General features: G+C 43.0%; 1 protein-coding gene across 1 annotated transcript in view; it reads right to left on the bottom strand.

The window, feature by feature from the left end:
• Positions 1–12,383, bottom strand: part of LOC126334985 (ATP-binding cassette sub-family C member 4-like) — a 378,851-nt gene that overhangs the window by 56,763 nt on the left and 309,705 nt on the right. The window contains exon 18 of the mRNA XM_049997794.1: positions 7,186–7,309. Coding sequence (XP_049853751.1) covers positions 7,186–7,309 — 124 coding nt within the window. The remainder of the gene's footprint in view (positions 1–7,185; positions 7,310–12,383) is intronic.

Here is a 12,383-nt window from a genome sequence, read left to right as displayed (position 1 = left end):
ATGAATTTTTTGATTATCTTAATAGCATAAACCCTAAAATTCAGTTTACCATTGAAGTGGAAAAAGACCAGGCTATTTCGTTTCTCGATGTGTCAGTCATGAGACAGACCGATGGCAGTCTAAAACATAAAGTGTTTCGGAAGATCACACACACTGATAGATACTTACATAAGAACTCCAATCATCACCCACAACAAAAAAGAGGTGTAATTAAAAGTTTTGTGGACAGGGCAAAACGGATATGTACGCCGGAACATCTGGATACGGAACTGAATCATCTGAAACAGGCCTTCGAAAAGAAAGGGTACTCAAGCAAAGAAATTAATAGAGTTTTAAGACCTAGTTGCAGCAGGCCAAAGGACAAGGATGGTACACAACAATGGAAGAACACGGTGTCTTTACCTTTCATTAGTAAGGTTACAGATCGAAACGGCAAAATTTTGCTGAAACATAAAGTGAAACCGGTATTCAAAACTACCAGAAAAATAGGACAAGTACTTCGTTCTCTTAAAGATAGAAGGCCACCATTATCATCTAGCGGTGTGCATAAAATTCCGTGTACTTGTGGCACGGTCTATATTGGTACTACGAAAAGAAGTGTGAATACGAGGGTAAAGGAGCGTAAGAGTCTTTGCCGATTGGGAAAAATAGATAAATCGGCCGTTGCGGAACATGCACTTCAGTCAGGTGACCATGTAGTTAAGTTTTCTGAAACTACAGTTTTAAGTGCTACCACGAACTATTATCCCACGACTGTATAGGGAGGCTATTGATATTTATAAACATGAAGATAATTTCAATAGAAAAGAAGAGGCCTTGAAATTAAGCGAGATATGAACAGTGTCGTTACAGAATCGATAAGTGATTTTTATCTATGACGGACTATTATCGATAGTTACATTTTATATTTGACTAGTTTTCTCTCTGCTACTATGTCCAAGCTGGACCACGCCCACTTTCCTCGGTATTTAGGCCGCTCTCCGACGCCCGACTCGTCAGTCGGCAGGACTCAGCAGGACCAGCCATACCTCTGAAGATGTCCAACGTAGTATTGGACGAAACGTTAGGAATTGAAGAATTCCATGGACCCCGGCCATATAACACGTAAGAATTATCAACAACAATTTACAAAAGCGTCACAGACCTCGTAAAGTATTACAGCGTGCACACATAATCGTCTATTCCCAGCCGTTAAGTGGGCGAGCGGTTCTAGGCGCTACAGTCTGGAACCGAGCGACCGATACGGTCGTGGTTCGAATCCTGCCTCGGGTATGAATGTGTGTGATGTCCTTAGGTTAGTTAGGTTTAAGTAGTTCTAAGTTCCATGGGACTGATGACCTCAGAACTTAAGTCCCATAGTGTTCAGAGCCTTTTGAACCATTCTTTGTCTATTCCCAAGGAGAGAAATTATACCGCACCATGTCAGGCAAAACTGCTAATCTGTGCAGTGCTGTTTTATACTTTTGGGAAGGCACTGTGAAACGAGAAGGTAATGTCGTAATACCATTCCAGTACACATCAGTATTTGTATTGTTCTTTACCTAGTTTCCCTCAATAATTTAAAAGAGTTACAGTATGTTATCCTCATTGTTGTTATGTGTTATCAGGTATGTAAGACAGCGGACTCTTGATGATTCGAAGTTCAAGTGTACTATCAAAAAAGGCGATCTACTGAGAGTTCCGTTTTACGCAAGAATGACTGGTCAATGTGAACTAAGGAAAAAGTGAAAATAATGTAAGTTAGAAAATGGTAGTGTAGTTTCAACAACATGCATATTTCCTTACAAAGGGAAGCACAACGTAACAACTAGAATTCAAATAAAAGGAAGTCTATTTTTACTTGCTTGTTTATTTCTTATTTATTTCTATATTTGCAACGGAATATGCGAGAATACGAAAAAAACTTCATTTTTCCATGCTGAACAAGCTGTGTCGTCACTAAACGCAGTTTCTCCAAATTCTCTGTAAAAAAGGAAGTCGTGCCGTTTGTTAAAGTTAGCGATGCATCTGTCCCCTGCTTGTGCCAAACTCTTCAATACCCAGACTCACAGCGAATGAGTTCGCCTTTTCTTGAAGCCTAGAATTTTTGACACGAAATTTTTGCCCTCTACACTGAATAAGCCATTTCTATACGCATTCTCGAAGGCGCGGAAATTCACCTTGCGGGTCCATTTCTTCCCTCGTTTTTCAGCAAAAAATGGTTCAAATGGCTCTGAGTACTATGGGACTCAACTTCTGAGGTCATTAGTCCCCTAGAACTTAGAACTAGTTAAACCTAACTAACCTAAGGACATCACACACATCCATGCCCGAGGCTGGATTCGAACCTGCGACCGTAGCGGTTTCGCGGTCCCAGACTGCAGCGCCTAGAACTGCACGGCCGTTTTCAACAGTCTTATCTTTCTGCTGCAGAACTGACGACGGGGAGGATGACGGAATTGTGAAACTTTTCGCTACATCCTTCTTTTATCACTCCACATTCCACGGACTTAATAACCTGCTTCTTTTCTGCTTATGTCAAACAGCTGTAATTATTTGAAGTCACTTTTACAACTGATTTATGTTCTATAGCAAATAATCCGTTGTTTAGAAAACAAAGAAGCATAACTAAGAGTTGAATGACGAAATAATTACCTGAACAGTTGACAAAACCATTCGAATCAGCAGATGATAGACAGACGCTGACTTTCAGTTGTAGAGCGTTTGCGGGGCGATCTCCCATGACAATCGCTTCGATTCATCGAGTGTACCAAAACATGTAGGAATTCTTAAATTTATCGAAGATACTTTAAGAAACTTAAAAGCATGATGGATTTCGCAGAAATTCGATTTATCGTGGCTCAAATTAGCAAGACTCGACTGTACTTACATTAAATTCCTTACAGTCATCAGGAGTGCTTCTAATGAAAGTGGTCCTAGCCACAAGCTATGTTCAGCAAAAGAGGCCGAAGAGGACCGTTCCGTAAGCAGTGGCTGTCGTCGATGGGTTGCTTTTAGCAAAGTCTGGTCCTAGTGTCGCAGTGGCGGGAGAAAGATTCAGTGTGGCCTCATAAAACAACTTGAACGATAAACAGCTGCCGGAGTAAGGAGATAGTGGCGCTGTGCTAATTCTTGCACCAACCGCTGATACATTGCTGCATGCACCACAAAAGGAGCCTTTAGTGCGTCCACCATCGTGCTTCTAGTATTCGGACACTGCTACTTTCGGTAGCTTTTGCATCCCTACTCTCACACTTATTTCTACCAACTATGTTAGTAAAGGCGCCCCTATACAATTTCTTAGCTTTTCTTCTTACAGGGAAGGAGATATAAAATGAAGTCCTTCTCTGAAGAAGATTACTTTGACACTGGTATACAGTGAGGTGACAAAAGCTATAGGATAGCGATATGCACGTATTCACATGGCGGTAGTATTCCTTACACAAGACATAAAAAGTAGGGAAGCGGTTGCATTTGCGGAGCTGTCATTTGTACTGAAGTGATTCACGTGAAAAGTTTCCGACCTGATTATGGCCGCAAGACGGGAATTAAGTGACTTTGAAAGCGGAGTGGTAGCTCGACCTAGACGTGTGGGACACTGAATTTCGGATATCGTTAGGAAATTCAGTATTCTGACATCAACAGTGTCAAGAGTTTGTCGGCAATACCAAACTGCAGGAACTACCTCAGAGCACTGACAACGCAGTGGCCGACAGCCTTCGCTTAACGATCGAGAGCAGTAGCGTTTGCGTAGAGTTGTCAATGCTTACAGAGCAGCAACCAAGCGTGAAGTGGCCACAGAAATCAACGTGGGATGTACGACGAACGTATCCATTAGGACACTATGGCGAAATTTGGCTTTAATGGGTTATGGCAACAGAAGACTAATGCGAGTGCCTTTGGTAACAGCACGATATCGCCCGCAGTGCCTCTCCTGGGCTTGTGAGTATTTAGGTTGTTCCCCAGACGGCCAGAAAACCGAGGCCTGGTCAGATAAGTCCAGATTTCAGTTGATAAGAGCTGATGGTTGGGCTCGATTGTGACGCTGTGTAAGTTGCTGGTTGCTCTATAATGATGTGGGCTGTGTTTACATGGGCCGGCCCGCGTGACCGAGCGGTTCTAGACGCTACACTCTGGAACCACGCGACCACTACGGTCGCAGGTTCGAATCCTGCCTGGGGCAAGGATGTGTGTGATGTCCTTAGGTTAGTTAGGTTTAAGTAGTTCTATGTTCTAAGGGACTGATGACCTTAGAAGTTAAGTCCCATAGTGCTCAGAGCCATTTGAACCATTTGTTGACATGGAATGGACTGGTTCCTCCAGTCCAGCTGAACCTGTCATTGACTAGAAGTGGTTTTGTTCGGCTGTTGGAGAGCATTCGCAGCCATTCACGGACTTTATGTTCCCAAACAACAATTCGAATGAAAATGTGCCGTGTCACCGGGCCGCAGTTGCTCGCGATTGGTTTGAAGAACATTCTGGACAGTTCGAGCGAATGATTTGGCCACCTAGATAACTCGATATTCCAGAGGTCAGTTCGTGCACAAAAACTCCTGCACCGGCGCACTTACGCAGCTATGGACGGCTATAAAGGCAGCATGGTTCAGTTTTTCTGCAAGGTACTTCCAACGACTTGTTGAGTCGATGCCATCTCAAGTTGCTGCACTACGCCGGGAAAAAAGAGGTCCGACGCAATACTGAGAGGTATCGGATGATTTTTGTCATCTCACCTATATGGCAACAACAGCAGAAGGGGGTGATTTGATGTTTCATCTCAACAATTACTCTCTAATGTGACCAGATGTCTTTAATTCCTAAATTAGTGCCTTCGAATCACTATGCTATCTGACGGCTATGTACTATATTAAGTGTAGTACAAAGAATTGCCAGTAATTAATTGTAAATGTGCTGTTGAAATAGAACATTTCCTTGCTTCACTTGCAGTCACAGTCATTATGTGACCAGGACTAAAGTCCTCGCTGACTTAAGACTCCTGATTAAACACATTTATTATTTTCTATTGCTATCAGCCAATTTTAATGACTTTGACTGGCGATCAACATACTCGTTCATCGTCTCATTACCTACTCTTCGATTGTCTCAGTGCAGAATGCGGGCGACTACCGCCATTCAAAACTGGTATTGTCCTTACCAGACAAAAAAATTATTCCAAAAATCGACAGATAAATATTTCAGTCAAATATAGATTAATGCTGTACATTTACAGCCTGTAGTGCGCAAATATTTCACTCCTGAATGAAAGAGTACTTTTGGTTCAATCTGTCAACTGAAGTAATGTTACAGTAATTGAGATCAATTGTGTTGAAGATATCAGTAAGAAGTGTTACTACGTCTTAGCTGTGTATCTGATAACTCTGTGATCGCCCTATTAATTTATGTATGACAGTGGTATTTAGCTGTCGAGAGTCATGGTGAGTTAGCCTTTATCCTAGGCACCTTAACTCTTCATTTAACTGATAGTTTTCTGATGTCAGGCACCAACGTATCCATACCATCTATGTGTGAGGTATTTTAGTGTACGACATAGTTCTAATTTTTAATCTCTGGTTCAACTATGATGAAATATTTGACAGTTACTGTATATTGTACATTAGGCTGAGTGTGCTGTTTCTCTTACTTGAGTAGGCGTCTCAAAAGGAGCTCTTTACCATCTCACGTCAAAGAGCCACCAGAATGCCTGTTCTACTCTGGATACACGCTTTTGCAATGCGACTAACTGCTAAATGACTGACATCTGGTCCCTGGTGGACACTGCAGACTGTTACTCTAGTGGTTATGTCGAAGGTGGGGAGGGGGGGGCGAATAACGGCCAGTTGGCAACAACTTCATGCAGCATCGGTTGTGAACAGCGCTGATGGAGGGATGGAACCTCCCACCGCGAGCCGCGAAAACTGCTTATCAATGTTGCGGCCAGTATGGGAGCGGTTGCAGAGCATGCTTTGCTGTTCGTAGTGATGAGACACCCTATTAAGAGCCATATCCTCCCTTTTGTTATATCTAGGGACCACCATAATTTGCGATGACCAGTGTAATTATTGTCTTTCAATAATAATAGTGTCATTTCGGTTCGTCCCTAGATTTATTTCATTCATTTACCGTCTGTACAACACTGTACCATTTCTTTCTATGCGTGGTCCACGTTTCATCGAGCAGTGGTATTTGACAATGACACATCAACCCGAAGTTACTTTCAACCTTAAGGCCTGCACACCAGTTTAGCAGTAGAAGTACTGCTAACATTATACGTCCTAGTCAGTATTGTTATTCCAAATGACCATAGATATATTTGTGATCATCCCTGCACTTCTATTTATAATATTTTAGTTAAACTTTAATGCAAAAAGATTCATGCCTATACAACTCTTGTTAACATAAGAGAGGGCTTGAAGTAAACACAACAATAAGCCTACGCACTCTGCAGTGCCATCAGCAATTTGGTCTGCTGTGACCCTGTGATTTGGCATTCTTGCGATCACTACCAATCGTGGTAATTGCGCAAGGTGTATGTAGGAAGAAGTAATATATCTTATTGGATTTAACTACCGTCTCGCGGTTACCGACATCTTAATTGTAAGGGTCTTTGTTTATTATTTGTTGAACATTTGCGTAACGTGAAATCGCTGATTGAATAAACTGTTTACGAAACACGTAGTGTATCTCTCAGTTCTTTTTCTCTTCCTCTTCTTCTCTCTTCCTTTCTCTAGCTCCTTCCATGCCTCTCGCTCTCTTCCTCCCACCTTCCCCTAACCCCGTTGCCTGTCTACCGTCAATCTGTTCGCTTTTCAAGCGAACCTCTTCCAGCGAATCTCAGTCTGGATTCTGACTAGATTAATGTAGCTATTCCATACAGCTTCGATATCAGTGAGATACAGTTATGGCAATTTTCAACAAATAGTAAACGAATAACCTTACAATAAAGATGTTGTGAATCGCGAGAAGGTAGAAAAATCCAAGAAGACATATGAGCAGTGAGTATTGGACGATTGTGGGATTCCTTGCGGTCTTACAGCAACTCATTTACCGTTCCTACTCCCTGTCGTTACGATGATATTCAACAGGATCGTCTAGATGGTTTTGAGACTGACTGAGCAATACGCTGCATTTATATTGTTTACTCAACGAATTCGAACAGCAGTCCACAAGGGTTGGCGCAATTTAGTGGCCCCAGTGGCGTAGTGGACTCACCTGGGTTGAAGATGATGAAGCTGAAGGTGACGACGGCGACGTAGCTGACGCTGATCATGTCCAGCCAGAGGCCCAACGCTGTGCCGCCGTACACGTACAGGAACCACGCCGACGTGTGACGGTCCTGCAACAAGCAATATTACAAACGCGGTCGCGAGGCGATTCTTTTTTCCACAATGTTCATTATCTTTTCTGCCATTACAGTCCAGCCACAATGCGTGTACACCGACAGTGGAAGAAGATATTCGAGTTTAGGTTTAAAACACCAGTTCACGTGATAATTAATTTTTGAGAGTGTAGCCGCATAACCCCAATGTTGCATAGGTTGTTTCGACTCCGCAGCAGAAATTTCGCTGGGAACTCTTACACATTCCTCATACAGTCCCGATTGCTGCCCCTGTGATTTCATACTTTTGGAGCCCTGAAGAAAGATATTCGTGTCCGTTATTTTGCTTCGGACCAAGAGGTGCACACCTGGGTACCATCATGGTTACATAGACAACGCCAAACAATTTTTCACGATGCCACTGACTATCTTTTCTCATATTGGGAAGTGCAAGATGGCTAAGAAGACATGGCTAGAGGACAAATGTAAGGATGTAGAGGCTGATCTCACTGGGGGTAGGACAGATACTGCCTACAGGAAAATTAATGAGACCTTTGGAGAAAAGAGAGCTCAGATGAAAACGCAGTTCTAAGCAAAGAAGGGAAAGCAGAAAGATGGAAGGAGTATATAGAGGGTCTATACAAGGGCGACGTTCTTGAGGACAATATTATGGAAATGGATGAGGATGTACATGAAGGTAAAATGGGAGGTACGATTCTGCGTGAAGAGTATGACAGAGCACTGAAAGACCTGAGTCGAAGCAAGGCCCCGGGAGTAGACAACATTCCCTTAGAACTACTGACAGCCTTGGGAGAGCCAGTCCTGACAAAACTCTACCATCTGGTGAGCAAGATGTATGAGACAGGCTAATTACCCTCAGACTTCAAGAAGAATATAGTAATTCCAATCCCAAAGAAAGCAGGTGTTGACAGATGTGAAAATTACTGAACTATCAGTTTAATAAGTCACAGCTGCAAAATACTAACGCGAATTCTTTACAGACGAATGGAAAAACTGGTAGAAGCTGACCTCGAGGAAGATCAGTTTGGATTCCGTAAAAATATTGGAACACGTGATGCAATACTGACCCCATGATTTATCTTAGAAAATAGATTAAGGAAAGGCAAACCTACATTTCTAGCATTTGTAGACTTAGAGAATGCTTTTGACAATGTTGACTGGAGTATTCTCTTTCAAATTCTGAAGGTGGCGGGGGTAAAATACAGGGAGCGAAAGGCTATTTACAATTTCTACAGAAACCAGATGGCAGTTATAAGAGTCGAGGGACATGAAAGGGAAGCAGTGGTTGGGAAGGGAGTGAGACAGGGTTGTAGCCTCTCCCCGATGTTATTCAATCTGTATTTTGTGCAACCAGTGAAGGAAACAAAAGAAAAATTTGTAGTAGGAATTAAAATCCATGGAGAAGAAATAAAAACTTTGAGGTTCGCCGATGACATTGTAATTCTGTCAGAGACAGCAAAGGACTTGGAAGAGCAGTTCAACGGAATTGATAGTGTTTTGAAGGGAGGATATAAGATGAACATCAACAAAAGCAAAACGAGGATAATGGAATGTAGTCGGATTAAGTCGGGTGATGCTGAGGGAATTAGATTAGGAAATGAGACACGTAAAGTAGTAAATGAGTTATGCTATTTTGGGAGCAAAATAACTGATGATGGTCTAAGTAGAGTCGATATTAAATGTAGACTGGCAATGGCAAGGAAAGCCTTTCTGAGGGAGAGAAATTTGTTAACATCGAGTATAGATTTAAGTGTCAGGAAGTCTTTTCTGAAAGTATTTGTATGGAGTGTAGCCATGTGTGGAAGTAAAAGTGGACAATAAATAGTTTAGACATGAAGAGAATAGAAGCTTTCGAAATGTGGTGCTACAGAGTAATGGTGAAAATTAGATGGGTAGATCACATAACTAATGAGGAAGTACTGAATAGAATTGGGGAGAAGAGGTGTTTGTGGCACAACGGTTGGTGGGGCATGTTCTGAAGCATCAAGGAATCACCAATTTAGTATTAGAGGGCAGCGTGGAGGGTAAAAATCGTAGAGGGAGACCAAGAGATGAATACATCAAGCAGATTCAGAAGGATGTAGATTGCAGTAGGTACTGGGTGATGAATAAGGTTGCACAGGATAGAGTAGCATGGAGAGCTGCATCAAGCCAGTCTCAGGACTGAAGACCACAACAACATTGAGATATATAAGGTGTAACTGGTATAAATGCAGATTTTTTATACAGTATGTATTACCTTAATATGTACACACATCAGCGGGTTGGTGCTCTATTCTTTTTTTTTTTTTTTTTTGTACAGTCGTAGCTGCACCAGTAAGAGGGCTACGCCTGTACACAATACCCGTTTTGCGTCCACACGTCCACATGCAACATCCGACCTGCTGCCCAGGATAAAATAACCACTAATGGGTGCTCTTGCCACATGTACTTGGAGATACTATGCAACCTAAAATATACGGCTTGTAACAGCTATAATTATTATTTATCTGCAAATGACGTAAATACTCATGTAATGTTGTTAGTACACCGTAGTCGCCAACAGCAATACCTGGACTTACACCATATATATAAAGAGTGTAAAGATGTAAGTACAGTTATTCCTGTTGGTGACTGACGTCGGTCCACTGAACAACATTGCATCAGTATCATTAATAAAACCGCCAAACTCCACGGACGGATTCGTGACTGGAAATGGAGGAAAAAATGAGCTATGAACAAGTGTGCTGAAATGCATCGTTCCCACGGTAGGTGGCGCTGACGAATGAAAGTTCCTCTGACCACGTGCCATGTATTCCTTGTTTGCTGCAGACTGTGTGATCGTCGCAGCGTCCTGTAAGCAGCAAAATGGTTTGTGTCCGGCCAGGCAGATGGAAATGGTCGAGAAGCACCACGAGTGTACCAAAACAAGTACCCTTACAGGCACCAACCATATCACACAACATTTTAAGCTCTTTTTGGGCGTTTGTGTGATCATGGGTCTTTCAGACAGACGAACGTGCAGGGAGGCGTAAACCAGATTTGGAGGAGCAGGTTCTATAGGTTATCGAGATGTACCCTAGTGCAAGCTCCAGGTAACTGGCCCGCCAATATGGTGTAAGCCAAAGTACAATTACGTGCACCCTGCGTGGCAACCACTACTAACCTACCACCTGCAACGAGTGCAATGATTATCAGTAGCGGGTTTCCCTCTACCACCATCACAATTACAGTATTTCTACCATCAATCCTCACTACCGACGAAGCAACCTTTAGCACAACTGGCATTATCAATCTACATAATCGTCATCTGGGGAGTACAGACAATCCTCGGGGAATGGTTGAGGCCTCTCATCAGCATCGAATCAGCATCAGTGTGTGAGCATCGAATCAAAATCAGTGTGTGAGCAGGGATTCTCAGCGACCACGTACTTGGACCAGTTGTTATTCCACAACGCCTCGGCAGGTTATGTGGCTTCTGCATGACGGAGCATCACCCCACTTCACCATCATGGTTTGCCGACACCTCGGTATCTGCTCCACACGTTGGATAGGACTGGGAGGCCCCGTAGCACGGCCTGCTACATCACCGGACTTAAACCCCCTGGATTTTTACCTATGGGCGTATCTGAAAGGCGTTGTGTATGCAGAACCAGTTCCTGATGTGCAGTCATCTCAGCAGCGTGTTCACACCTGTAACTATTCGGAGAGAAGCCGGAACATGCGAAAGAATGCGGCAATCCATGATGCGACGTGTGAATGCGTGGGTTCCATCGCATGGAAGCCACTTCGAACATCTGTTGTCAAGTCAATGTGCTGCAGCTCTGTACTATGTTCCGGGACAGTTTGTTGTTGCACGCACATCGTTTATTTCTGGACACAGGTTCACAGGATCGTTTTTCTTCCTTTTCCTGTCAGGAATCAGTCCCCGCAGTTTATTGGTTTGTATTTTATCGCGAAATTCCCCCCGTTCTTATCGAAAAATTTTCTTGAAAACACTGCGCAGAGAATTATGCGAGTAGTAGAGTGGTGCTTCTAGGAATTCAGGAAGGAAAGGAAACGATATATTAGGTAGGTAAACATTATATTTAAAGTAATTTGTGTAAAGATGATGACAGGGTGGAACTTCACTCGTTTCATTTCTCTTTTACCTCTTCCGCAAGGTGACCCCGGAAACAATCTAGGACAAGAAGGGACTTCTTTTGTAATCACGCTCCTGGTCGCCTTCCTCATACTTTCTGCAACCAATCTACCATCAAATCGGCTGTCATCCAGCCCTTTTCCAGAACTCTTAAGTGAATTCCCTGCCGGCCGGAGTGGCCGTGCGGTTCTCGGCGCTACAGTCTGGAGCCGAGCAGGTTCGAATCCTGCCTCGCGCATGGATGTGTGTGATGTCCTTAGGTTAGTTAGGTTTAATTAGTTCTAAGTTATAGACGACTGATGACCTCAGAAGTTAAGGCGCATAGTGGTCAGAGCCATTTGAACCATCTGAATTCCATGTGGGGCAGTCTCCTTTGACAATGGCTTCCTTTTAAAGATGGCATACAGTGGAAATTCATTTCCGTCTGCTGTAATGCACAACATCATTGTGCATCTTAGTTTCTCCGCTCCAGTCGTTCTTACAAGGACATATTTTGAGCCAGCTGGAGCAACGGTTGTGTTATGCGGCATATCAAAAAATACTGGTCAAACCAACCTGGGAGAGCAAACAGTCATATTATTGGCGGACTTGTATTACGTAACGATGGAACTCGATTACCTTATCTGTGTATTCTCGAAGTGAACGCTGCCTCAAAGATGTTCCCCTTAGTAGACTGAGATTTCGCCGTCTCATAAAACGAATCATCCAAAAAATGCTTGCTTTAAAATCCTGTCAATGTTGAGCGTGGCAGTTATCTCGCGAGCTTTGTTGTCAATCATTTCGTAAGAGACAGCGCAACCATATTCTGAAGTTCACTGACGTAAGCAACTACATCATTATCAATTTCTGGATATTTCCCTGTCTTAGGCCCATGGAAAGATTTGGAACTTGCCTTTGCGGCCATAGTTTATCTTTTGTCCCCGCCAATACCGTAGTGAATGAGGATCAACG

Source organism: Schistocerca gregaria, chromosome 2, assembly GCF_023897955.1.
Source record: "Schistocerca gregaria isolate iqSchGreg1 chromosome 2, iqSchGreg1.2, whole genome shotgun sequence".
NCBI lineage: Eukaryota > Metazoa > Arthropoda > Insecta > Orthoptera > Acrididae > Schistocerca > Schistocerca gregaria.
This window is presented reverse-complemented; position numbering and strand designations above follow the sequence as displayed.